Source organism: Gymnoscopelus braueri (assembly GCF_963280865.1).
Source record: "Gymnoscopelus braueri genome assembly, chromosome: 11".
Taxonomy (NCBI): Eukaryota; Metazoa; Chordata; class Actinopteri; order Myctophiformes; family Myctophidae; genus Gymnoscopelus; species Gymnoscopelus braueri.
Genome location: NC_137613.1, coordinates 7,609,270 through 7,636,902, shown reverse-complemented (window position 1 = coordinate 7,636,902; position 27,633 = coordinate 7,609,270). Strand labels below are relative to the sequence as shown.

Here is a 27,633-nt window from a genome sequence, read left to right as displayed (position 1 = left end):
TCCTCTGTGACCCTCTGGGACAACAGAGGAGAACGAACATTGGCAATAATAACTCAATCATAATTAGAGACAGTGAGAATGAGATAATGGAAAATAACTAATGAGAGGAGGTGGTGGGGATGACAAAAGATATATATGGTTTGGAGATAGGGAGAAGATTAGCGCGTCAACATTGTTTGCTGTAACGCTGAAGCTTGCTAACTTGCTGTAATAAACCCTTTTCTGATACAGTATAACTTACTTCAAGTTTGAGAGTGCTTCATTCTACCAATCCATCTTAGTTGAAGACCTAAGGACCCCTCATAATTTTCCTCACACAAGCCAAATATAACATTTAATTTAAAAAGGGACAATTACGGAATTGAATATAAAATATATTCTAAAATTCAGACCCATAATCCTGTTGCCCTGAGTACCAGCACACACACACTCATCAAATATCGTTTGTCCAAAACTGTTACTTTTCAGGATTCAAAGTGTCAAAAGTAGCAGATCTACAAGTAGATCTCTTACTTTTGATGCTTTTGTGTGACACTGATCAAGCAGGGTGTAAATTTACAAAAAAAGAAAAAACACAAAAAGTTAGTTTTTCTACAATGTGAACACCAGCACACACACTCATCAAACTAGAGTAGTACTGCCTGAATACCAGCAATAGTCACGCGTAGCGCCCATTTTTATTAAGGAAAAAAAGGTATGAAAATACAAAGAAACATATAAAAAATAAAGTAGTTCTGAGATATAAAGTCTAGAAAGTATAAAAAAGTATACACAATATTAAACATAATACATTCACATATTCTGTGATAATAACTCAGTAACTCAGGCTCAGTATAACATAAAACAAAGTAGTTATGTCCCTATTTGAAAAATAAACAAATACATTTTTTTCAGCTTCCTCAATGTAACACGTCCTCAATGTAAACCACACATTAAAACACATTAGTGTAACACAAACACAATAACAGGACATGACCCCAAACATAACCAGCAAGTGGGTCGTTGCTCAACCCATTCAATCCGGGGAACGCATCCGTGTCATTTTAAGATTTCTTTGTCTATTCCAAAAATAGCAGATCTACAAGCTCATAGCGCGGCACCGAGTGCCGAGCTTGTAGATCTGCTATTTTGGAAAAATCGTGAACATGTGTGCAAATCTTTGAAAATATACATATTTTCAAAGCGAACATCTTTAATGTTTTCTAAATCCTAACAGTATGTTGCTATATCAGTGGTGCTCCAACTTTTCCATGTCAAGGACCCCCAAAATTATATGTATTTGGCCGCGCACCCCAACTCAAAATATCTTGTTCCAGGGACCCCCCCAGAAGCAAATATTGGAGTTTGCTTTAAAAAAATATATATATATATATATTCGAAGATTCACACAAATGTTCACGATTCTTAAAAAAATTGCAGATTTACAAGCTCATAGCGCAGCTGATAGATCTGCTATTTTTTAATGGCCAAATAAATCTATAGTGACACAGATGAATTCCCTGTCTTAATGGATTAAAACAACATGTCCGTACTCCATTACCACTCCAATAACACATTAAGAGCCATTGCAGAGCCTCCTCTCTCCTGGCTCCTTTGAAAAGCTAAATTACGACTCGTGATGATGCAATCGATTTCCGGGGTCACTCACGGCTGGAGGACGGGAGGCGAGGAGACAGAAAAAATGAGTCCGAATGTGGACACTGAGGCTGACATTATACAGTATCTAAAGTTCTACAGAGGTTAGGTTCAGAGGAAGTGGAATAAAGTACCAAAAATGTTGAGACGAGAGGAGAGTAAAGTAAACTACAGAAGGTTACTATACAGCAGGGCATGATTAGACTGTGGCTGGTGAACAGTCAATGCTGTTACAGGAATCACATCCTGTCCCGTCCCCTGCTGAGGGAGGGGGGTCTGGTTTGGGTACAATCCTCCAGTAGAGCCATCCGTGTAGTTTACATTCTGTGGGAACACAGAGTGCTGGTCTGGAGCTTGGTGAATACCCGCAGGCCCAGTTCCGGACGAATATCCACGTGTGAAATAAGAGTTCTGGGTGACTTGACCGTAAGGATCAACCGGGGTGCCATAATGGCCTGCATCTGTCAGGGGGTTACAGGGGCTCACCGACGATAAGGTGAGCCGGTTGATGCCGGAATCGGTACGTTGCTGGCTAGCGGGATAGATAGCCCTCTCTAATTGCTTGGCTCGCACCAAAGATATTAATTGTCTAAACTTGTCCATGTCGATGGGTGTTGTTATCGGTTCACTAGAGGGCAGTTCTTGGGGTTGTTTGGCACCAGACAGGGTGGCCTGAAGGTCAGGCTGTGACTCACGTTGGGCCAGGGAAGAACCTGTGAACCAAGGTGTGGTTGACGGCTCAGTAGATACAGCTGAGGCCGGATTTGTGGGAAGGTTCAGCTCTAATTCTGTCTCACACTGCATTTGTGAGGGCTCACAGTGCGGCACATGAGAAACTAGTGTGGGTTCTACTTTCAATATGGCCACTTGGTGTTGGGGAGAGGGACACTGACTGGTTTCTACTTTCACTTGGTTTAGGGGAGAGAGACACTGGTTGGGTTCTACTTTCACTTGGTTTAGGGGAGAGGGACACTGACTGGTTTCTACTTTCACTTGGTTTAGGGAAGAGGGACACTGACTGGTTTCTACTTTCACTGTGTCCACTTGGTTTAGGGGAGTGGGACACTGACTGGCAGTCGATGAGATGGGTGTTATCGGCTCACTAGAGGGCGGTTCTTGGGCTTGTTCGGCACCAGACAGGGTGGCGTGAAGGTCAGGCTGTGACTCACGTTCGGCCAGTGAAGAACCTGTGAACCAAGGTGTGGTTGACGGCTCAGTCGATACAGCTGAGGCTTCAAGGTTCAGCTCTAATTCTGTCTCAGGCTGCATCTGGGAGGGCTCACAGTGCAGCACTTGAGAAACTAGTGTGGGTTTTACTTTCACTCTGGTCACTTGGTGTTGGGGAGAGGGACACGGACTGGGTTCTACTTTCACTGTGTCCACTTGGTTTAGGGGACTGGGTTCTACTTTCACTTGGTTTAGGAGAGAGGGACACGGACTGGCAGTCGATGAGACGTTCAAATAAGGACCTGAGCGGCCATCACACGTGCCACTGCCATCGGGAGACGTTGAAATTCTTCTCCGTTTGACCGTCTCTGAATCTCCATTCGATGTCACGTCATCCAAACCACGTTTAACTGCTTTTGCCATTTCTGGAGGGAGGGGGGAAGGGGGACAAATATATTAGGATACATATAAGTTACAGTACATACCAGACTGTCTCACACCCAGAGACAAAATGTAATTCACAAGCATGTCAAACATTCATTCGATACAGCTACGAATGCAGAGGACATTTACATGATCTGTTACAAATTTCTGCCACTGTATAAATACCACACATTTTAAAGATTTTCAAAAATAGCAGATATACAAGCTCATAGCACGGCACTCGGTAAAAAAAATATATATATATATTCGAAGATCTGCAAAAAAAACAATTTCTTTTTGAAAATAGCAGATCTACAAGGTCATAGATTGATTGATTGATTGATTGATTGATTGAATATTTTATTAGGCAAAAAATGTTAACAGCACAATTACATTTATAATACTTTGTCTAAAAGGTCCGTCCAAAAAAGTCCTTGTGGTCTTGTTTCCATTCGGGTCCATAGCACGGCATTCTATGAGCTTGTATATCTGCTATTTTTTAATAGCCAAAGAAATCTAAAATGACACAGATGCGTTCCCGGATTGAATGTGTTGAATAGACCACGCCCAAGCTGGAGTCTGCTATCAGGGGTCCAATCTGAACTACTAAGTTACTATTTTAAAGTAACTTGCCCAACACTGTAATGAGTAATGTTGACCTCACACACCTGTTATGATTGAGTCGTGAGCGTTCAGGGTTGAGAGAGGCTCTGGGACCGGCTCAGTCTTCACTATGGACAAATTGATCGGAATAGTCTCAATCAAACTCTTTGTCAAGCGTACGTTTTCTTTGTTGTCCGTCACGTCTGAATTGGAAACAATGATAATAAGATTATGAACACTGTCACTAGCTGGGACATATATGTATCTGTATTTTGTGTGTGATGTTTGGTCCTTGTATACCTTCTTCATCTCTGCTCTTGTCTGCCTCTGGTGGCCTGGATGACTCCTCCGTGTGAGGAAGGTCTTGTGAACTCTGCTGGTCTGTTCAACAGAAGGCAGAACGACGACATGTTGTCCATCTCATTCTAACATTGTTTTAGTGAAACATAAAGCTTGTCTGTTAGATGGGAGAGGTTCTCACCTGGTGGTTGTTGGTTAGCAAGTGGACAGGAGGTGGTCAGATTCTGCTGTTTCAAGATGTCCTCCAGTATGTGGATGCCTGCAGACAACAAACAATCCACTACAGTTACAACAGCACACATTCAAGGACCATAGTTGTGAATAGACAATAGATGTAATGACACCGATATGGTTCATTAGAAAAAAAGAAGAAAGAAAGTGGCCGAGGACACAAAAACAGATGAAGAAGTTCTGTACCTTCACTGAAAGGAGCCACTCGGACTCGATGATATGAGTTCTTGTCGAGCACTCTAACCTTTACAAGAGAAAACATTACAATAGGTAAGTCAAACAAAAATATTAACTCCAGTATTAATCGATCCCCTGATGGTTGCCAGTGGTGGAAAAAGTACTCAAATTCTTTACTCAAGTAAAAGTACCAATACTGCAATATAGAAATACTCCGTTACAAGTAAAAGTCCAGAATTAAAAATGTACTTGAGTAAAAGTACAAAAGTATTGGCATCAAAATGTATTTAACGTACCAAAAGTAAAAGTACTAAAATATTTGAAAATAGCAGATCTACAAGCTCACAACGCGTCGCGATGCGACGCGTTGTGAGCTTGTAGATCGGCTATTTTCAAATAGCCTATGTATAAAATAGGGCTGACGTGGTCAATGTATGTTTTATAATATAATAATTTGTATCTGCAAAGTAACTAGTAACTAAAGTTTTCAAATAAATGTAGTGGAGTAAAAGTACAATATTTGCCTCTGAGATGTAGCGGAGTAGAAGTAAAAGTATTGGAAATTGTAAATACTCAAGTAAAGTACAAATACCTCAAAATTGTACTTAAGTACAGTACTTAAGTAAATGTACTTAGTTACTTTCCACCACTGATATTGGTTGCTAATCACGGAGGGTTTCACTGTGCTTCCGTGAAGAAAAAAAAATGTCATCGCGATTCCCGTTGGCTTGTTATACCCAGTTGAAAATAGCATGTTTCGCTCAAAAATACACATAAAACCACAGGAGCATGAGAGTCCGAATATTTCCCTAATATTTTAACCAGGAAGTGAATGGAGCAGTAAATCTTTGGATCGCGTTATCTCCTGGTGTGAAATTTAGAAAAAAAAATAAAAAATGTTTGCCTCTCTTCTGATTTCAGGGACATTTTAAATCTGTATATTGCCATTTGAATCTGTATAGTTCTATTACAGTTTCACCACCACCTGTAGCACAACGGAGAACCCACAGCAGAGATTAACTTCATGGTAGCCTATACCATGACAATCAGACTGGTTACCTCAGCATCCCATTGTTCCAGTTTGGCGACCATGTTGACGGCCATTTGAAAGCCATCCATCTTCTGTTTCCCATCCAACTGATCCCTGATTCCAGACATTAAACCGGGGTGCGTCTCCCACTAAACACAAACATAACAGCAGACATTTCAGACTGTAGCTCAACACAGCCACTGCATTATTTGAATAATAAAACAAATATTCCAATAGGCTTATCGCCTTGTTGGTTAATTTGCAACCAGTTCCTTTCCCCTCCATCAGGCGCCCCAGGGGGAGGCAGTATAGCGACCAGGATTACTACATGTTTTTGTGAGGGTATTAACTACCCTGGGAGACACGGGGAGAACATGCAAACTCCACACAGAGTAGGCCCTTTCGCCAACCCCACCTAGGGTATGGGCGCTGATGACACGGAGGAGAAGACACGCCCCCAGCGCTCACAGCCTCCCCGGCGGGAATCGAACCCAGGACCTTCTAGCTGTGAGGCGACAGCGCTACCGACACCGTGCCCCCTAGATTTTCTTTTTCTGACAATGTTATGTAAATATATTTACCCAACCTCTTGGTGAGTTTAGACATGACCAAGACAAGAGACTTGAATCACAGACAAAGTTGCAAAGCATTATAAAAGGTTTAAAACAGGGGTCTTGAACATTTTGTCAGGCCAAGGACCCCCTTAGATGAGAGAGAGACAAAGCAGGGACCCCCCATATTGAATACAAGTATGCACATTATTTGCATATTAGAAGTTTTCAAAAATGTCATAAATAGCTTCATTAGACTTGTTTGACAGCACTAAATGCATGTCCCACCCGGTTATTCAATACCTGTCGTACCCGTCTGTCTACCTGTGTCCCTTTTATGCCCATATATGGGTATATATTTGTCCAGCCTGATCGCCAGAGAATTAGTATACATTGCACGGATCCAGTGCATGTCATTCCGTGCGTAGTCGCCTAGAAACCCAGAAATTCCGTGCATATGTACGGCGAGTCCCACGGTGGGCGTAACCAGTCGCAACCCGGAAAAACCCGGAAGCAGAGCAGTCCCCACAACAAAATTTACGATTCTGTGCCTATCGGTACATAACTCAAACGGCGCTGAGTAGGCACAAGGGAATGTCGCAACGTTCGGGACGGCAACTCACTCGCTTTAGCTCGCTCGGTGGCCCCTTACGTGGCGACAATTCCCTTGAGACTGCGCGCCTCCGAAATGGTTTAGTCACAATGGGGGAGATGCGAGGCGGCTATGCACGGATTTTCGGGTTTTCCAGTTGTCTATGCACGGAATTTGAAAAACGTTCAATAAGAATGTTTCCTCTGGCGATCGGGTTGATTTGTCTGTCTGTCTGTGTCCCTTTTATGCCCATGTGTGGAGTTGTGTGTTTGGCATGCTCAAATAAGGAGTCCAGGCCGCGAATGCTTTTAAGATTTTTAGTTCCTCGGCCATGATCCAGAAAAGGTTGAGAACCACAACAAACACATATCTGACTGCAGACATCTCCTATCAAAGCAGAACCTGTATATAAGTAGGAGACTGTAAGCAGGAAACTGTGACGGGGCCCCTAACTGCTAGTTGCTCTTCACCGACAGGAGAGGATGTGAACCTGTCTGTGGTCAGGCCTGACATGGTAGTAGCTATAGCTTCTGAAAGGTCGTGGGTCAGTGAAAGTTTAGAAAAGAGCTGTTTAGGGCAAGTTCTGTTAACGGTTATCAAGACATACTGATTGATTGATTGAAACATTTATTTCAGGGATATCCATTGAGACCAGGGTCTCTTTTTCAATGGCGCCCCTGTGTACAAAAGGAACATTTACAACAATGGTTATACAGACATGACATAGACAACAAGGTACACATAAACATTATAAAATAAAAAGGTTTAAAATATATACATTAAAACCAAATATTACACTAAGCAGGTGCATAGGCTTTCTTCTAATATAAGGTCAGCTAAAAATGAGTTACTGTAGTAAAAATGGTCATATGTGAGAAGAACCGGAGAGGACACTGACCATGTACTTGAGCTGGTGATCGGTGTTGATGATGTGTGAACAGATGTGTTGTTGTTGGACAACACATCTACAGCTACGACACAAGTAGAATGGGACCAGTCTCTCCAATAGGTCTTCACACTGGCACTCCAACACCGACCACAGACCTTGTGTATGCACACACACACACAGAGTTTGAGGTAAGGACTCCAGTCTTAAGTGACTAAAGACCCTTTCTCCCTTGCATTAAAAGCCGTTAATCTATTGGTAATGTTTCATACTGGCATGGAAACAGGATATTTTATATATAATCAACAATTGCCTAAGCAAGTTTCACAATACATTAACATTGACATCAGCCTTTATGATGACTTGAATGAAGACTTTAATTCACACGTGGGGTGTGTGACTTGATTGACAGGGTAAAAAAAAAACACCTGACTTTGGCTCATTGACTTGGGACTTACTTGATGAGACTTGTGATGCAATACATAATTGATACTTGAGGCTAAAATACATGGGGCCCTATTTTGCGCCCAAGACGCCGTACCCACTATTTGGGGATTTAGCATGGTGCAAAGGGGCGTTTCCGTGGCCAAGTTGCTATCTTCCGACACCAGCCTTATCCCTAAAACACCTGCGCTACCCGTTACATTATGCATAGGTGTGGTTTGGGCGTTACATTCATAAAAAACAATCATGTGCCAGATGCCATTGCCTTTATGAGAAGGCAAGCCATTATCCCCGATGCGATCTTACGCTCTCGCTCCCTCTCTGCCCATGGAAGAGCGACATTGCATTTAGTAGAGGCCCTAGGAGGGGTCCACTCGTACCCTCTTATTTTTTTTTCTAGTTTTGATTTTTGGCATCCATAAGACCTCTAATATAGGGATTTAGATGATCCCAAGAAAAAAAGTGGTCCAAAGTGTGTTTTTTTCAATGTTTTATTACCCCTATGAGACCTGCAGGATTGCTGACTGAAACGCCGGCGAGACTGTCTTTCGGAGACTGTGGCACGCTCAAATTTAGACGTAGCCCAACGATAGAGATATCATTTGACTCTAGACAACCTCAGGTTTCCAATGGGACCAACCTTGTCATGCTACCTTGTCGGTAAGGGGGCTAAATACCTAATGATTCAAAGTTAGACAACATTTTGTCGAGGGAAAAACGGCCATCACTGTTTTCCAAATGGTCCCCTGAGCTGTCACCTTGATATAAGTGAATTGAAATGGGTTACATGTATACCTACAAGCCTCCCCTGTACATAAATGCCACATTTATGCCAATCTCATGCAGTTTTGGGCAAGAATCATGCAGTTTATTGCATGCAGTACAAATATGTAATTTCCGCCTATTGTAAAAAGGAGACCACTTTACTGTATCTATAGCTGCATGAGACCACTGTACTGTATCTATAGCTGTATGAGACCACTGTACTTCATCTATAGCTGCACGAGACCACTGTACTGTATCTATAGCTGCATGAAACCACTGTACTGCATCTATAGCTGTATGAGACCACTGTACTGTATCTATAGCTGCATGAGACCACTGTACTGTATCTATAGCTGCATGCATGAGACCACTGTATCTATAGCTGCATGAGACCACTGTACTGTATCTATAGCTGCATGAGACCACTGTACTGTATCTATAGCTGCATGAGACCACTGTCTGCATCTATATCCCACTATACTGAATCTAAACCGCTGTACTGCATATATAGATTACTGTACTCCATCTATAGACCACATACATTGACCACTGTACTGTATCTATAGACCACTATACTGCATCTCAACTCAACACAACTCAATGGGGGGGGGGTCCACAGATGCACTACAGTGGTCTCCAGATCAGGCCAGTGGTCTACAGATGCACTACAGTGGTCTACAGATGCACTAGAGTGGTCTACAGGTGCAATAGAGTGGTCTACAGGTGCACTAGAGTGGTCTACAGATGCACTACAGTGGTCTACAGATGCACTAGAGTGGTCTACAGGTGCAATAGAGTGGTCTACAGGTGCAATAGAGTGGTCTACAGGTGCACTAGAGTGGTCTACAGATGCACTAGAGTGGGCTAGGGAGGCACTAGAGTGGTCTACAGATGCACTAGAGTGGTCTACAGATGCAATAGAGTGGTCTACAGGTGCCCTAGAGTGGGCTAGAGAGGCACTAGAGTGGGCTAGAGAGGCACTAGAGTGGTCTACAGATGCACTAGAGTGGGCTAGAGAGGCACTAGAGTGGTCTACAGGTGCACTAGAGTGGTCTACAGGTGCACTAGAGTGGTCTACAGGTGCAGTAGAGTGGTCTACAGATGCACTGCAGTGGTCTACAGATCACGCCAGTGGTCTACACATGCACTAGAGTGGGCTAGAGAGGCACTAGGAGTGGGCTAGAGAGGCACTAGAGTGGTCTACAGATGCACTAGAGTGGTCTACAGATGCAATAGAGTGGTCTACAGGTGCACTAGAGTGGGCTCGAGAGGCACTAGAGTGGTCTACAGATGCAATAGAGTGGTCTACAGGTGCACTAGAGTGGGCTAGAGAGGCACTGGAGTGGTCTACAGATGCACTAGAGTGGTCTACAGATGCAATAGAGTGGGCTACAAATGCACTACAATGGTCTACATACCACGACAGGGGTCTACAGATGCACTAGAGTGGTCTATAGATACATTACAGCATTCTATAGATACAGTAGGTAGTCTACAGATGTAGTACAGTGGTCTCATACAGCTATAGATACAGTGCAGTGGTCTATATATACAGTACAGTGGTATATATATGCAGTACAGTGGTTTATAGATTCAGTACAGTGATCCATAGATGCAGTACAGTGGTCAAGATGCAGTACATGATCTCATGCAGCTATAGATGCAGTGGTCTAATATAGAAAGAGATGAAGTACAGTGGTCTAGATACAGTACAGTGGTCTCATGCATGCAGCTATAGATACAGTACAGTGGTCTCATACAGCTATAGATACAGTACAGTGGTCTCATACAGCTATAGATGCAGTACAGTGGTCTCATACAGCTATAGATGCAGTACAGTGGTCTCATACAGCTATAGATACAGTACAGAGGTCTCATTCAGCTATAGATACAGTACAGTGGTCTCATACAGCTATAAATACAGTACAGTGGTCTCATACAGCTATAGATACAGTACAGTGGTCTCATACAGCTATAGATACAGTACAGTGGTCTCATACAGCTATAAATACAGTACAGTGGTCTCATACAGCTATAGATACAGTACAGTGGTCTCATACAGCTATAGATACAGTAAAGTGGTCTCCTTTTTTACAATAGGCGGAAATTACATATTTGTACTGCATGCAATAAACTGCATGATTCTTGCCCAAAACTGCATGAGATTGGCATAAATGTGGCATTTAAGTACAGGGGAGGCTTGTAGGTATACATGTAACCCATTTCAATTCACTTATATCAAGGTGACAGCTCAGGGGACCATTTGGAAAACAGTGATGGACGTTTTTCCCTCGACAAAATGTTGTCTAACTTTGAATCCTTAGGTATTTCCCGACAAGGTAGCATGACAAGGTTGGTCCCATTGGAAACCTGAGGTTGTCTAGAATCAAATGGTATCTCTATCTTTGGGCTACGTCTAAATTTGAGCGTGCTACAGTCTCCGAAAGACAGTCTCGCTGGCATTTCAGCCATCAATCCTGCAGGTCTCATAGGGGTAATAAAACATTGAAAAAAACACACTTTGGACCACTTTTTTTCTTGGGATCATCAAAATCCCTATATTAGAGGTCTTATGGATGCCAAAAATCGAAACTAGAAAAAAAAATAAGAGGGTACGCGTGGACCCCTCCTAGGGCCTCTACTAATTGGAATAAAATTCTATTTCATACACAGAATACCGTTTGGGGACAGCACAGTGTTGATTTTAACAGCAAATTTTGATTTAGTTTTAGTCATATTTTAGTCATCGGAAATGTTTTAGTTTTTGTCTAGTTTTAGTCGAATAAATATCATAAGATATAGTCGACTAAAACTACAGTTGATTTAGTCGACTAAAATGTATTTTGACGGTGCCTTGATGGTGTCGTTATGGCTGATTTTACACTTGGTTGCATGCTGAAAATAGCTGATCTACAAGCCCACAACGCGTCGCAGCGCGTCACTTTGTGGGCTTGTAGATCTGCTATTTTCAGAGCGCAACACCCGAGCGCAACCAAGCATAAAATGAGTTTGTCTTTTAGTTCTACTGGATCTCTTCTCCACTAGGTCCCTCACTAACATTTTAGTCTAGTTTTTATTTGTTGATGAAATTGTCAATATATTTAGTCTTAGTTTTTGTCATCATAGCTTAGTTTTTATTTCGTTTTTATTTAGTTTTCGTCTGTGAAAAAAGCTAGTCGATGAAAATTTTTCGTCATCGTTTTAGACGACGAAATCAACACTAGGACAGCGCCAGCTGCCTTGTGCGTAATTAACGGGTAGCAGCTAGTGCCGAGGGATAGTGCAGGATGGAAGATAAGGCCCTTGGACTTGTTTATACTTGCAAATCCTTTTTGACATCCCTGCAACCAAATCTCAACACAACAAAGGATGTTTCATTTGTGCATAATGTGCATAAGGGCAAACATACTCACCTACGACTTGCGTTCTCTCAGCTTCTGACAGCTTCACATCAAGGTAACAGGACACACGGCTGGCAATCCTTTCCCCTTTAAGTGACAGGCAAGGGACAGGGAGATCTTTGTTAGTCCCACAGGGGAGAAAACAATAACAAATATGGCAACTCATTTAGATGTAGGCCTACGTAGGTTTATGGTTTATGGTTTCCCAAGGACTGTAGCCGTTTCACTACCTTTCCCACCACTGGCAATGACTCAATCCACACATACCTGATGAATGGCTTCGGTGCAGCGGTTGCACCACAGGCTGCTGGTGTCCACTGTCTGGGTCCAAGAACGGCCGTCTATCTGGATGTTCCAGTGACTTCTGTGTTTCCTCTAGTTTGATGCTTCTTCCCTCCATCGGTTCTGGGTCCTGTGGTTGAATTCCAGGGTCCAGAGGTGCTTTCTGACTTGTACCAGAGTACTGAGGAGCCCAGGGTCGTGTGCCGCAGTCCTGAGGAGTCTGCTGCCATGTACCATTACCAGGGTCATGAGGAGTCTGCTGCCATTCCTTGGAATCCTGAAGGTTCTCCTGCTTGACAGAGTCCTGAGGAGAACCTGGCTGTGTTCTGGGGTCCTCAGAACTCTCTAGCTTAACGTCACAGCTCTGTGGACCCTCTGGCTGGGTGTCAGTGGGTAAGATGTGCATTGGCGAGGATTCGGAGTCAGCGGCCAAACTATCTGGGCTTTGATGAGTTGCATTACCTATGGAGGGAAGTGATGGTTCGTGGTTTGAAGAAACGGATGGAGATGCAGAAACTGATGACATGATAATACGGGCTGACATGACAACTAGTGTTGATTTCGTCGACTAAAACTATGACTTACGAAAACTAAATAAAAATAAAGGTATGATGACTAAAACTAAGGCTAAATATAGACTTAAAAACTAGACTAAAATGTTTGGGACGGACTATAGTGGAGAAGAGATCCAGTAGAACTAAGACAAGTCATCATGGGTGCGCGTGAGTGTCACAGGCCGAAAATAGCCGATCTACAAGCTCACAGTGAGCTTGTAGATCGGCTATTTTCGGCATGCATCTAAGTGAAAATCACTTCGATGCCATCAGCCTGCCAAAAAGTATTTTTTGGGCGACTAAATCAACAGTAGATTTTTGTCGACTAAAACTTGACTAAAAGTAAAACATTTCAGGGGCCTAAAATATGACTAAAACAAGACAGAATTGTATTCAAAAGACTATGACTAAAACTAAATAAAAATTTGCTGTCAAAATCAACACTGCTGACAACCAAAAAACTTGTGTTGCAGTTTGCACCCATTAGCCTATTCCTTAAAGACCTTAGTGCCACACACCTTAGCTGGTCCAGAGCTAAACGTGTTGCATTCATGCTGATTCACTCAGTGAACCCCACATTGGCTGAAAAGCAGCCAGCCTCTGTTTCACAAGGAGTTACTTTTCGATAATGGCTGCGAAAGCCATTTTAGATTGTCTTTCACATGTACAGTAATATGATTGGTCTGTAATTTGTTTACACAATTTCCATCAAATCTTACATTCTTCATTTATGTGTAGTTTTCCATAGGGATTTTTATTTGTATTCTTTTGGACAAGTGGACATTTATTTGACTTAAAGGTAACATTTTGGGCCCTGCTTACACCCCTTAGGGCCGCAGGTCCTCTGAGAGGTCTTCTAGCTGTTTGCCTGCATACAAAGTTGTTGTCTTGGTTTGTTCAAGGCTCAATTCAGCTGATGTTTTTACAAACAGTGAGGATGGTTGGCACATTTATTTACCATCAGGGTGATGTGAAGGTTCATGTTGAGGATGAGTTGCAGAAGGTGAAGCCTGTGACCTTCTCTGCTGTCTCAGGAGGGGATAAAGGAGGGCTAAAGGAGAAAGACCACAATCACTTCCAAATCAAAAAGCACAGCAATGTGTTAAACACCGTTGTAGACCAAGGTTATTATAGTTAACAATATCTAAGACTAAAAGGACAACAAAAGAGAATACTTTGCTCCCTTCTCTTTAATGGTCTTCTAATGTGCTGAGCAGGGAGTTATATATAGCTAAGCCTGAATGCCACATATCTAATGTAGTATTCACACAATTATACATAAAATGCTTTAAATGTATGAGTGAGTTATCGGACTGAATTATTATTTCAGTGAATGCCAAATAACTGTTTTCCACATTATTATGCTTTCCCTGCCTTTAAGGTTTGTCCTCTTGGGGCAGACAAAGTACACAGCAAGTGCTCAGGGTTTTACCTGTTGGTGTATTTGCAGTAGACATCTCTTCGTATTCTTCATAACTCATTTCCACAATCTATGCAAAGATAAGAGACAATCACATTTAAAAAAAACATGGCCCATTCATACTGGCTGAAGTTATACGTGTGTGTGTGTGTGTGTGTGTGTGTGTGTGTGTGTGTGTGTGTGTGTGTGTGTGTGTGTGTGTGTGTGTGTGTGTGTGTGTGTGTGTGTGTGTGTGTGCGCCTGTGTAGTAGAGTGATGTAGGGTTGGTGGTTTTCAATTTGGGGTCTGGGGAACCCCAGAGGTTGAGCGTGTTCCAGGGGGTCCCCAGAAAAAATTGTAGTTATAGTAATTTAACTCAATTCACTTTAAATGACCACAATGCACATTATGTGTGAGTGACTATTCTGACAATCCAGTTTCAATATCACCTTCTAAATTAAAGTTTTCTGAAAAAAATGTATAAACAAATTAATAATAATAATTCATGTAGCTATATCAATCACCTTCGGCACGTTGCCCGTCTCTCTCTTGGCCAAGTCAGTGACAATCTTCTGGAACTCCGTTTCTGATAGATCTGAGGTCAACTCTGGGCACACGATCCTCTAAAATGCATCGTTCAGAAGAACATACAGTTAACATGCAGAAAACCAACCAGTTTCCTAAAACACTGCAGCATATTTATAGGAGTGAATCACTCACCACGTAGTTTAACTTGTGTGTGGGATCAGACATGTGTTGTCTGTAGCAAAACGGCTTGGTCTTGCACGATAGACAGAACCATGTAGACCTTTCCTCATGCTGGACTGAAACCATGAACTTTACACCTGGAAAGGTTCACAAGCCAGTGGTCTGATTAAAGGAACGCTAAGGCAAGTATAGCAACAAAATTGCCAGGTGACAATTTAACAACTTAAATTGGATAGTTCACCCCAAAAAATAACTTTCTATCGATGGGTCACCCCATGGAGACTTGAGTGAATGGATATTTTGTTTGTTTTTGTCGCATTCCTAGGCTAATAATTTGATAACCAACGGACCAGTAGGCAGCGGTTCCGGTAGGAGACACAAAGGAGACTCTTTGTGTCTCCTACCGCAACCGCTGCCATTGATCAAATTATTGGCTTAGGAATGCAACAAAAACTAAAAAAATATCCATGAATTCAAGTCTCCATGGGGTGACTAAGCGATAGGAAAAAAGTAATTTTGGGGGTGAACTATCCCTTTAAGCCCAAAGTCTCTCATTGTGATAAGTTGTGGGCTTGTAGATGGGCAATTTTTTATATTTATTAACAATTTTGCCTATAATGACATGCCCAATATATGGATGCCTAGGATAAAAAAGGTTATACGCACCCACTGCAGGTCTATTTGTTGTGGATTCGGATCGCCTGGTGGATTCTGATGTTTCCACTGGGCTGCTCTCACAGGTAGATGCAGGACGGGTTGACGTTTTGGAGGCGACTTGGTCTGTAGGGGGCGCTGCAGTATCACAGGCCTCTGGCTCTGTGACAGTGACTTGGTCTGTAGGGGGCGCTGTAGTATCACAGGCCTCTGGCTCTGTGACAGTGACTTGGTCTGTAGGGGCAGCTGTAGTATCACAGGCCTCTGGTTCTGTGACAGTGACTTGGTCTGTAGGGGGCGCTGCAGTATCACAGGCCTCTGGCTCTGTGACAGTGACTTGGTCTGTAGGGGCAGCTGTAGTATCACAGGCCTCTGGTTCTGTGACAGTGACTTGGTCTGTAGGGGGCGCTGCAGTATCACATGCCTCTGGCTCTGTGACAGTCGGGCTGCTGGAGGTGGTGGCAGCTTCACCAGAATCGCTCGTAGGATCAGAAGCAGCTTCAGTTACGAGGGCAGAGTCCAGACTTTTCATAGATTCGGAGAAGGCTGAAGTCGTATTTGGTTTAGAGGTGGTCGTAGACGTAGTGGGTTTAGAGATGGTTGTGGTGGATTTGAACATGGGTGGGGTTGAAACAGGGATGTGTGCAGTGGCTTTGGAGTTGGCTGTGGTTTCGCTTGTGCCGTCTGCTCTCAAAGGGGATTTGGCCGTAGCTTTCGGGCATCGTCTGCGTCTGCGTTTCCCCCCCGCCTCTGGCCTGGTGTGTTCACTCCTCTGCCTTTTCCTGGCGGCACGGCTCTGCGTTTCTGCATCACGGTCTCTGCTGACCCGTGGCATGGCGTCCTTGCTAGTCGCGCCCCCTGAGAAACAACACAAGGCATACATACATGATACAGGCAACTGACCGAAAAAGCAAAAGAGGCACATTAAAAGCCGGCTTCATCAGATTAGCCTCATGTCTTGTTTGTCACTTCTAGAGACTGCGATGGGCTGTGGAGTGCGATCATTCACACTGTCAGCTTCTCTCTCTGGCTTCTAGGTCATTTCGGGGACCTGACAAAAATCTAATCAAATAAAATCCCAAACTACCACTTTAACTTAACTTACTGTCCTGACAATTGTCAGCTATATAGACATGTCCTCACCCCAAAATCAATGATTTTATTCAATAAAAATGTTTTTAGTAAACGATTAAATCAATTGGTTCGATTAACTGTTGTACCCCTAATCTGTGGGGCGTGCAAGAAATGTGTTGTATTGATCATTTGTGTCATGAACTATATGAACTATCAATAGAGATAATTGTAGAACCATTAATCACGTTACTCTGCAGATTCGCACCTTTATGCTTTACACATTGATCACGTGTGTTTGTCTCTGCTGCCACATGACTCAAAGCCTCCGCTGTTTGGTTAACACTGCTTATGTCTCCTGCTCCGTCTCCTTCTTCTATGGACCTCTTTCGGGTCTTCGTCCTTCGGGTCTTCTCACGTTGTCTTTTTGCCCTCCTCTGCCTCTGGCCCGACTCGTTCGCCGCTCTGCCTTTTCCCGGGTGTCCTGCTCTCCGTTTCAGAGCCGAGGTCTCTCCCGACCCTTGACGTGGCGTCCTCACTAGTCCTGCCCCTTTCCGCTTCGGCCTCTTCTGCCGCGTCACCGGTTCTTTTCCCGGCCTTGTCCTCCTGTCTCTCAGAATGCTGTCTTCTCCCTGTCGACTTGGCAGCCGCCCCCATTTCCTGGTATTTGTCGGTACCTGGCCTACTCTTGACCCACTCTGGACATGTTTCTTTGCCTTTTTCTTTTTCTTTTCAGGACTTTGTTTCAGAGTCTCTATGGCCACACTCATGCCTGTATCTGAGGTGTTCTGAGCGGGACACTTCCCGTCATGTATATGGAAACGGGAATCTTTCTCAGGCACTGCAATGGGCCGTGGAGTGCGGTCGTTCACATTGTCAGCTTCTCTCTCTGGCTTCTTGGTCATTTCAGGACTTGTGCCTTTGTCAATCTCCTTCTGAGTTTCTGTAGGGACTGAGAAACAACATGAGGTACAAAAAAAAGAAAAAAATAATGTAAATAAGGCATAATAAAAGCAGGGTTCTGATTAGCTTAAGTCCTGTTTTTATCTTCCATCCCTGGGATGCACACTATGTTTTTGCCCCTCTCCCCCCTGATCTTGTAAACTACTGGACCGATGAGTGCCAAATTGCTTGTTCATGCTGAATGTTAGGCCAAGGAAGTCAAACCCATCACTATACTAGAAGGCTTTATATTTTGGCTCATAACTCTTTGCCCAAGTAGATTCTCCATCATTTTTCATTTTCTTTAAAACTGTGTTAATTTTGACAGCAAATTCTGAATTAGTCTTTTGTATAACACATCATTTAGTTTTAGTCCTATTCTAGTCATCTGAAATTGTTAGCCCTTGAGCAAGATACCAAACCCCTAACTGCTCCCGATGAGCAGGTTGGTGCCTTGCATGGTTTCCTCCGCCATCGGTGTGTGAATGTGTGTGTGTGAATGTGTGTTAATGGGTGAATGCAATGCACATTGTAAAGTGCCTTGAATAAAGGCGCTACAGTATATAAATGCACCGTTTATTTTATTTACCAGACCAAAACCTTTGACTTGTCTTACCCAGTTTCTCTCCCACCGGTAAGACAGGGACAAGCTGCCCATGTCCCTCTCTCTTCTTTATCCCTTTCAGCGTCTTGACAGCTGGAACACATACGTACGCGCAGCTAAGACACCAACGTCCATCATAAATGATATACAGACAGTACTGTACACCAGTGGTTCTCAAACTTTCAAAAAATTGCATTGAGCTTGTATATCTGCTATTTTTGAATAGCCAAACTATAAAATATGGTTAAAGTTAGGGGTGTGCCGATATATCGTCCCGCGATATATCGCGATACGTTTTCGTGACGATATGTATTGTTTTGGGGGAAAAAAATATCGTTTTTTTTTTTTTTTTTTTGCAAACAGCCCCAAGGTGAAAAGGGTGACAACATGTTGTTTTTTCGGGTCAGGTGTCACACTATTGCCCTATGTGGATTCAAAACGGCTATTGTAGCTGAAAAGCTACAGTAGCTGAAAAGCTACAAGTTTGCATGTCTGAATAATGCAAAAACAGAATTATTTGTTTGCACATTTGCTTTTTTTCTCCCCCATATATTTTTCATAATAAAGAAGCGCGTATCGTATCGTATCGAAATCGTATCGAAATCGTATCGAAGTTGTGAGCCAAATATCGTATCGTATCGTTTGGTGAAATTAGTGTATCGGCACACCTCTAGTTAAAGTGGTTAAAATGATTGTGACACTATATTAACTAATTTAGCTGGGGACCCCCTCCAAGGACCCCTGGGGGTCCCCGGACCCCACTTTGAGAACCAACGCTGTACACCATGAGAGACTCTATAGGGAGGGAAACGTACACCATCTGCTAGTTGCACTCACTTTAAAATAAATTCACAAAATAAATAATAATAGCATCACTGGAGGTGATTTTTGTGATCTGATTTAAATCTGTCTACAATGTAACGTCAGTGCATTTAGACTTAAATCCCTAATGTAAAATTAGTTGCATTCAATATTATGCATATTTGTGGCCCTGGGGCCAGAGGGCATGGCCTGTCACAGAAACCATTCAGAACTTCTGAACCCGAAACACTTTTATTGTGGACCCATGCAGGAAGAAGTGATTAACTCACCATTTCCATACGGTGGCCAGATGGGGCTGTGATATGTCACTTTCTGTAAGACAGAAAATAGAGAGATGTTTGTGTCCAGTATGTTGAAATGGAACAGATTTCTGAATTTAATTCATGATATATCTAATATCTGGCTCACGAGGGTGAGACAGACTCTGTCCCACTAACCAGTGGTGGAAAAAGTATTCACATTTCCTACTTAAGTAAAAGTATCAATACTGCAATGTAAAAATACGAAATGAAATAAGTAAAGTCCGGAATTAAACATTTAGTAAAAGTACAAAAGTATTGCTATAAAAATGCTCACAATGCGTCGCATCGTGACGCATTGTGAGCTTGTAGATCGGCTATTTTCAAATGGCTGAAATGTATATAGGGCTGAAGTTTTGTAATACTAATCAAAATAAAAAACAGTAACTACGGTACTAACTAAAGTTTTCAAATATTTGTAGTGGAGTAAAAGTATAATATTTGCCTCTGAAATGTAGGGGAGTAGAAGTACTGAAAATTGGAAATACTCCCGTAAAGTAAAAACAACTCAATATTGAACTTAAGTACAGTACTTGAGTAAATGTACTTAGTTACTTTACACCACTAACTACTGTACACATGGAGTTTGGAGGAGATTTTGTGATGTGTAGAATGTACCTGAATACAGCCAGTGGAGTGGATCTCTGCTGCCTGCTTTGCCAAGTCCAGCAACTTCCAAATAGGGGTTTTCTTTGCTTCAGAGTCCAGGGAGCCAGGGTGGGCTTTTTGCTGCCACACACACACACACACACACACACACACACACACACACACACACACACACACACACACACACACACACACACACACACACACACACACACACACACACACACACACACACACACACACACACACACACACACACACACACACACACACACACACACACCCCAACCCCAGGGATCAAGTATTTTAAAACCATAATTGCCAACATAAGAGTCTAATAAAGTGTCATATTACAAAGTTGACTGATGATGAACTGCAGTTACATACTGTGTGTGTGTGTGTGTGTGTGTGTGTGTGTGTGTGTGTGTGTGTGTGTGTGTGTGTGTGTGTGTGTGTGTGTGTGTGTGTGGGGGGTACAAGCTCAGGGATGAATTTGTGCAATTAATGTTGACCCTTATCTGACGTGGAGTGAATTTATACAGCATGTTACAGTCAGATAGACTTCTTGGCCATTATGTCTGCCTTCCTGAATGAGTCAGATCATGTCATATGACTTGATCCCACCTTAATATCTATAAGGAGATGAAGGCCTCAACTAACAAAAAAAACAAAAACAATGAGGGAAGTTTTCTTCATCACGTACAAAAGCAGACAAGTGTGTCCTCGGACTAGTGCTTTATGTTATAATATAACATAACATAATCATTTATAATATAACTATGTGTCTGCTTGAAATCCTTCAAACAGACACATGAAGATGTTATTTGGTCATCTGGTGAACAGGGGGTTGGGGGGCAGGCCGATAACAAGACACGGGCATTGCGCACTTGTTCATGTTTGTTGCAGCTGATCACAGGATAAGCGAGGCCAAGTCAAAACCTTTGACAAGGGATTTCATCGTGGTGGAATTCATCTCTAGCACCGTTTGTCACAAAAGGAGAAACGTGGCCATTTGAGGACGTTATTGAACTCACCAGAAACACTTTGATGTGTTCAAAGCTGAATACGTGGGAGGAGAACTCAAGTTCCTTCAGCATCCTCTCACAGAGTAAACATAAGGATCCCGACGGCCCTCTGTCAGTTTTGTAATGAACCATGAACTGCAGACCTGGTAGGGAAAGAAGACACGCACAAAGTCAATTTACACAAAATCATTTAGACAAGTCCACCAGAGGTTAGAAATACAGTACGTCTAATGTGTGAGTGAGAAAGAGAGAGAAATGTATCTTTCCATTCCCAAAACATATATACAGAGAAATCGGGCATATTGATTTGGGCATAGTACGAATGGTGATGAATCATGATTTATTGTAATGAATTTTAAAATTTGATAGCCCTTTTCGTTTTTAACGAAAACATATCACAAAGCACTCTTTTCTAGTTTTAGTAATAGTAATAGTTATGATTATAGTTATAGGTATAATTATATTGATCGTGCTTGGTGTGGACATCCCGTTACGTGGCTGCAATACTCACCCAGCTGAGGAGATGTGTGGCTGCCCTGCAGCTCATCAAGTGTGATGATGTTTGGAACTATATGCATACACACAAAAACAGAACATGTGATGATGAAACACAAACCTTACTAAGCTAATGAACTGTTATATTGAAATAAATTCAGCGTAGCGATAGTTCATGTAGGCACGGAAGTCAGAAGGTTTACATGCTATCTCACTTTCCCCGGACCCCCCCATTAATACGTTAACAAGCTAATTCATACGTACTCCCAGGCTCCCACAAGTCAGTACGTTCAACCTCACTTCATTCTCATTGGCTACAAGCCAACTCACTCACGCCCTCATTCCCACAGAGCAACTCAGGCGGTTCATTCAAGCAGCCTCTGTTCTCTGTTCATTCTACGTGCTTCGCTGTCAAAGCGGTTGTTCAGCTGTCAGTTCCCTCCATCTCCCCTGCCTCCTCCCTGTGGCATTTAGTTCATATTGTTAATAGGATGATTCTGTGGATTGTACTGTGATTCTATGGATTGTGCTATGACTATGATATGTGGTAGTTTAATTATGCATTGAAGGTTCAATGTTATGTTCACGTAATAACTGTATTTCATGCTCTGCTCGGGGGGGGGGGGGGGTTGTGATTTCAGATCTGTGTCACGCTTGCGCAGGTAATCTGTAATATCACATGAACAGAGTCACACCGTCAAACTGAATGCAATACCATTGCAATAAATGGTAAATGGTTAATAAATGGTTATGAGCTGAAGTGCGTAAATGAACTAACCTTCGTGTTGCCAGTCTTTGCAGAAGTACTCCTCAAGAACCTTGCAGGCTGTCAACAAATCATTAGAAACCATTAGTCATATTCTATTACAGGAGAGTGGTTCTCAACCTTTTCTGGATTTCCGTGGAACACCCATTTAAACACAGCAGCCAATATGATCAATCAATCCATTGTGTGTCTGGCTTGGCTCAATGGAACTAATGTCTAAGTTCTTATTCATTGGTATTGATTGATTGAATACTTTATTAACAGTTTGCAAAAAGTGGAAGAGGTACAGTTCTACAATAATTCTAGGATAACACAAAAGGTCCTGTGGCTTGTTTCCTTTGTGGTACATACAGTATGTATTCAATTCATCAAGACATATAAAAAAGACATACAATACCAGAAATCCTCAATACTAGGAGCAGTAAAAGACAAGTATATTTACAGGAAAAACTGTCAGGGGGTAATTCCTTGCTAGAAGACTTGTCTAGGTCCAGTTATAAATTACAGACAGGTGCTCTTTTATGGTGGTTTTGAAGGAAGGTAGGGAGTCAGACTTTTTGATGGCTGCTGGTAGGACGTTCCACATTTTGGTGGCATAATAGTAGAATTAATTCATCCCCATGTTTGTGCCAAATCACAATGACATTTTTTTTTTCAAGGTTTTTTCTCTCTCTCATTTTTTTAAACACATTTGTTTGTAATATTAATGTTATATTATCATTAAAATCTTTGTGTTTTGCCAATTATTTGGGGCCCACTTGAAATACCGTCACGGCCCACAGGTTGAGAACCACTGGTTCAGTGGACAGTGGCGGTGGGCCTCAGATAGTCACTCTCTGATAGAAGCCTCAATGCATAATTATGACGATCCAGTACTCACCATGCTCATAGTTGTCACTGAACAGGCAAAAGATCCTGCTTGGGAGATCAATTATCTGAAAATAAACAAGTAAATGAATAAATGAAATGATCCTTCTATGAATCATAGAATCTCTGCGCGTCCGTGCGAATGTCACCAGCGCTATCTCGAGATCCGCCCTAGCGAGCGACTTCACACTCTGCATGCGTGTTGCCAAGGACCAGAGGGAGTGATGTGCCGAGTGGGAAGTCAGTCGCATTGACGGTTGTCTAAAAACTATTGAATAATACGCAAATGCCCATATATGGAGTACCCTGCCTGACGTCATCAATATGATGGACTGGACTCCATATTTGGGCATGCCTGCCTGACACACAACTTCAAGGAGCACAGTCAGACAGGTACAGAAATCTCCATATATGGGCACTGACAGACAGACAGACAGACGGGTACAACGGGTATTGCATAACTGAGTGGGGATGCATTCGTGCTTGCTTCGTTCCTGACATGCATTGTTCCCGAGTAGGCTAGTTGTCTCCGCCGGAGGCGGAGAGTATGTTTTCGCTTTGTCCCGCTGTGTGTCCCCCTCCCCCCTAGCCAAGCTAACATTGGTCAAGCTCCACGTGACACGTGACAATTTGTTGACACCAATGCTTTTGATTGGCTAGAGGGACGCATGACGAAATAAAATCCTATAAATAGGTGTGTCACTTCAAAAAGCCATTTATGTTTTCTGAAGTGAGGTAAGACAGGATCAATCAGTCTTGATTGGAACAGTACCTTCCAGTACAAATCACCCGTCCGTGCGTGTGTGTGTGTCCCTCTGAGAACACCTACATTGATCAGTTTCACGTGACATCACAATATGTAATATAAATATATAAATAGCTTAGACAGGAGAGGCTGAGATCACACAATGCAACTAACTCCCATTACGCAAACTGAAGAAGCAGCAAATCATCATCTGAAACCTGATGAAGAAGCAAAGGCGCAGAAGGCCAAAGCTAAGAAACAGAGAAAGAACACTAAACAGAGACAAAGAATCCCTAAATGACAAAAAACGAAGACGAGCCACAAATGCTGACAACATGACACAGCAAAGATTGCTACAATCTCTGGAAGAAAAAGTACAAGGGTCTGTAAAGAACATCGAAAGGAAAAGAAGGCACTGGTCACAGTATTCAAGTAATGACAATAAATATTTCTTTAACATTCACCTTTTAACAAAGAACTTTTTTTGTTTAACTAAAAGATATATCTTTTACCCTACTGTATCTCATTAGATACAGTAGATACATGTTCTATTTTAAGTAAGAATTAGAACATTTCTAGAGAACTATGGTTAAAGATAGGGTAAGTGATTTCATTTGATTAAAATAGCACGGGTCTGCTGGCGGAGACTTGTGCTCCAAGGAGCACATTTTCTAGTTCATAATAATAATAGTAATAATAATATGTTTTACAGCACAGGCTCCAATACATCACACTCCTTATAGCACAACCTTACATAAGGATCAATGACTTTCAATGTACTTTATTTGCCATTGTACCTTGATCACCATGTGTCCAGGTCCTTGAGCATTCTCCTCCTGCCAGGCCAACGATTCCCAATCACACTCGTTCAGCTTCCAGGCAAATGGCAGTCGTGCAGGATTCTGGTGCATCTACAGCACAAACCCAATGAAATAGAACAAATATTATGGTATTATTTTACCACTGATAAATCCATGCTCGGTTTGTGGTATGAGGCTCTGTAACCAATAGAGTAAGTATTGGACCGTTGAATGACATGTCTATGACTGTGGTCCAATTAAAAATAGTGAAGTATTTGTAGAATTTGCGACTGCTGTTGTGACGTCCACTGTACATGGTCGACCCACAGCAATTTTAATATAGGAGGATATATATACTGTATATAATAGTAAAATTAAGCATTCCCTTAATTGTTAGGGGAGACCAACGCGGCCAACATGAGTGGTGGAGGAGATCCCGGAGATGTGAGCGGAGTGTCAGAGAAGCAACACCTGCCTAATGTCCTACTCCTCCAGTCCGTTCAACATTCCCAGCCAGTAGGGGTACGTGCAGTGACCGGCTTCCCTCCCCTGAACATGGCCAATTGTGTTAGATCAGTGTGGATTTTGTCGACTAAAACTATGACGAAAAATGTTCGTCGACTACCTTTTTTCAATGACGAAAACAAAATAAAAACTAAGCTACAATGACTAAATATATTATATAACAAATAAAAACGAGGCTAATGTTAGGGAGGGACTAGTGGACAAGAGCTCCTGTAGAACTAAAAGACAATACATTTTATGTATCGGGTGTTGCGCTCTGAAAATAAAATCAGCCATTACGACGCCATCAACAGCACCGCCAAAATGCATTTTAGTCGACTAAATCAACTGTAGATTTAGTAGCCTATAATCTTATATTTAGTCGACTAAAACTAGACGAAGATTAAGCCCTTTTGACTCCATGGTAGTGGGCCAGTACTTTATCCGCCCATAAACTCTTGGCCGGGTATATTTCTGAGGATGGAACCAAGGAAATGCAGTGTAGAGTGAGAAGTCGGATCGGATGATGGGTGGTTCTCTAGAACCGGCCCGTTCCGAAGAGGCATGCTTTGTGATGGGCATCGCACAAGTGCAACCAAAAATGAACAGAAACAAAATGACTCACCAGAGTGTGTTTGATGTGTGTTGGGTCATACAGATGGGCTCTGGACTTGGAGGCAGGGAACGTACACTTACAAACCAGGCACATGTACCGAGGCATCCTGCTAGCTCGGGTGCAGACACACGTCACAATATGAAGAAGACCTGTTCCAAAAGAAAATGCTCCATTCATTATTATTGACCGACAAGAGTCATTTGCAGATACGCCTTTATCTCCTCCAGGCTGGATTACTGCAATGCACTACTCATCGGGATCCCTAGCAAGAGCCTCCAAAGGCTCCAATACATCCAAATCAGCGCTGCTAGGGTCCTGACCAGAGTGCGAAAGTATGATCATATCACACCCATCCTCCGCTCACTTCACTGGCTCCCCATCTCCTTCAGGACCGAATACAAGATTTCCCTTCTCACCAATCAGTGCATTTACGCCCCCCCCCCCCCCCCCCCCCCCCCCGCCTACCTCAAAGAACTCCTCACCCCAAAACCCGCCACCCGAAGCCTCCGCTCCAACAACACCAACCTTCTCGTTGTCCCTGACACCAAACTCTGCACCATGGGCGACCGGGCCTTCTGTTACACAGGTCTGTGGAATGCCCTCCCTGACCACCTGACAGCACCACAGTCCACTGATGCTTTTAAAACTGGACTAAAAATCTACCTAAAAAAAAAAACTTTTTTCTAATTTTCATGGACTTCTGTTTTTTTTCCCGTACATAGTGATTATACAGATAACACATAATGCAGCCCAACTCACCGATGACTGGTTCAGCCCGCTGCTTTTTCTTGATGTACTGGCATTCATTCATCAATATATTACTGAAGGACCCTAAAAATGAAAGAAACCTTCAATTAAGCTTTACAACACGATTGTCTGGTTTACAAGATCTCATTTGGAATTCCTCTCCACAGCATCTCTGATAACCCAACATATTAAACAAGTAGAATGATAATAAATCATACCTGGTTCATACTCCAGTTCATCTGCTGTGATTGTAGAACAGAGGGTTAAGAATAAACAAGATGCATTAATGTCACATACAGTACATGTGGACAACAACATACCATGAGATAACAGGGTTTACTGTAGTACCTTCTGTCACAAAGATAGTCTTCATTTTCTGTGGACAGACAGACAGACAGACGTTTTGAGAACGACCCTGGGCTGAAGGAAACAATCCATCAAAAACAATAAAGCGGTTAGTCGTGTGACAATGATGGCTGCCACTAGTGCAGAGGTCTTCAACGTTTTCAGGCCAAGGACCCCTTAGCTGAGAGAAAGATGAATCAGGGACCCCCCCACTACATATTTGTATAAAATTGTGTTGCAGATTTAACTTTTTCATAGGTTTCATAGAACACTTCATAGACTTGTTTGACAGCACTGTCATCAGTGTTGTGTAGGATTCATGCTAATGTGTATTTTCAGACATTTAACCACTTAAAATGTCAATACTTAACTTAACCTTTCACTCTCTATACCAAACTTATTTGCCGAAAATAGCAGATCTACAAGATCTACAAGATCTCACAACGTCTTGCGCTAAAGTTCTCCTCAGAATAGGGATACTAGGGTTCAAGTGGTTCATGCTAAAAAAGTATCCTATCACACAAAGATTTGGCAGCCCACTGTAGTAACTCTGAGGATCCCCTCGGGGTCCCGG

General features: G+C 42.5%; 2 protein-coding genes across 2 annotated transcripts in view; one reads left to right on the top strand and one right to left on the bottom strand.

The window, feature by feature from the left end:
* The window catches only part of LOC308094700 (uncharacterized protein), a 353,814-nt gene that overhangs the window by 160,355 nt on the left and 165,826 nt on the right, over positions 1-27,633 (top strand). The gene's annotated exons all lie outside the window — the stretch shown is intronic.
* LOC308094900 (uncharacterized protein) lies at positions 664-26,952 on the bottom strand. Its single transcript, XM_080441723.1, has 26 exons — positions 26,933-26,952; positions 26,727-26,798; positions 25,977-26,116; positions 24,845-24,958; positions 23,316-23,370; positions 22,448-22,495; positions 21,686-21,742; positions 21,184-21,317; positions 20,159-20,269; positions 19,511-19,553; positions 18,432-18,512; positions 17,142-17,825; positions 15,815-16,660; positions 15,161-15,285; positions 14,965-15,063; positions 14,474-14,531; positions 14,000-14,092; positions 12,473-12,949; positions 12,218-12,292; positions 7,608-7,753; positions 5,596-5,715; positions 4,546-4,603; positions 4,310-4,387; positions 4,129-4,209; positions 3,894-4,031; positions 664-3,227 (listed from the first exon to the last, which is right to left on the bottom strand). Exons 2-26 carry the CDS (start codon positions 26,776-26,778, stop codon positions 1,804-1,806), a joined length of 5,337 nt encoding a protein of 1,778 aa, XP_080297849.1. The 5' UTR covers positions 26,779-26,798; positions 26,933-26,952; the 3' UTR covers positions 664-1,803.

Bases quoted from the DNA above. Each gene is read 5' to 3' on its own strand.
- LOC308094900 (XM_080441723.1), bottom strand. From the start codon at position 26,778: ATGAATGAATGCCAGTACATCAAGAAAAAGCAGCGGGCTGAACCAGTC. The intron at 5,716-7,607 runs GTCAGTGTCCTC...GTTTGTGTTTAG, and splicing joins ATCACCAGCTCAAGTACATG to TGGGAGACGCACCCCGGTTT. The intron at 4,604-5,595 runs GTAACCAGTCTG...TCTCTTGTAAAG, and splicing joins TGGAACAATGGGATGCTGAG to GTTAGAGTGCTCGACAAGAA.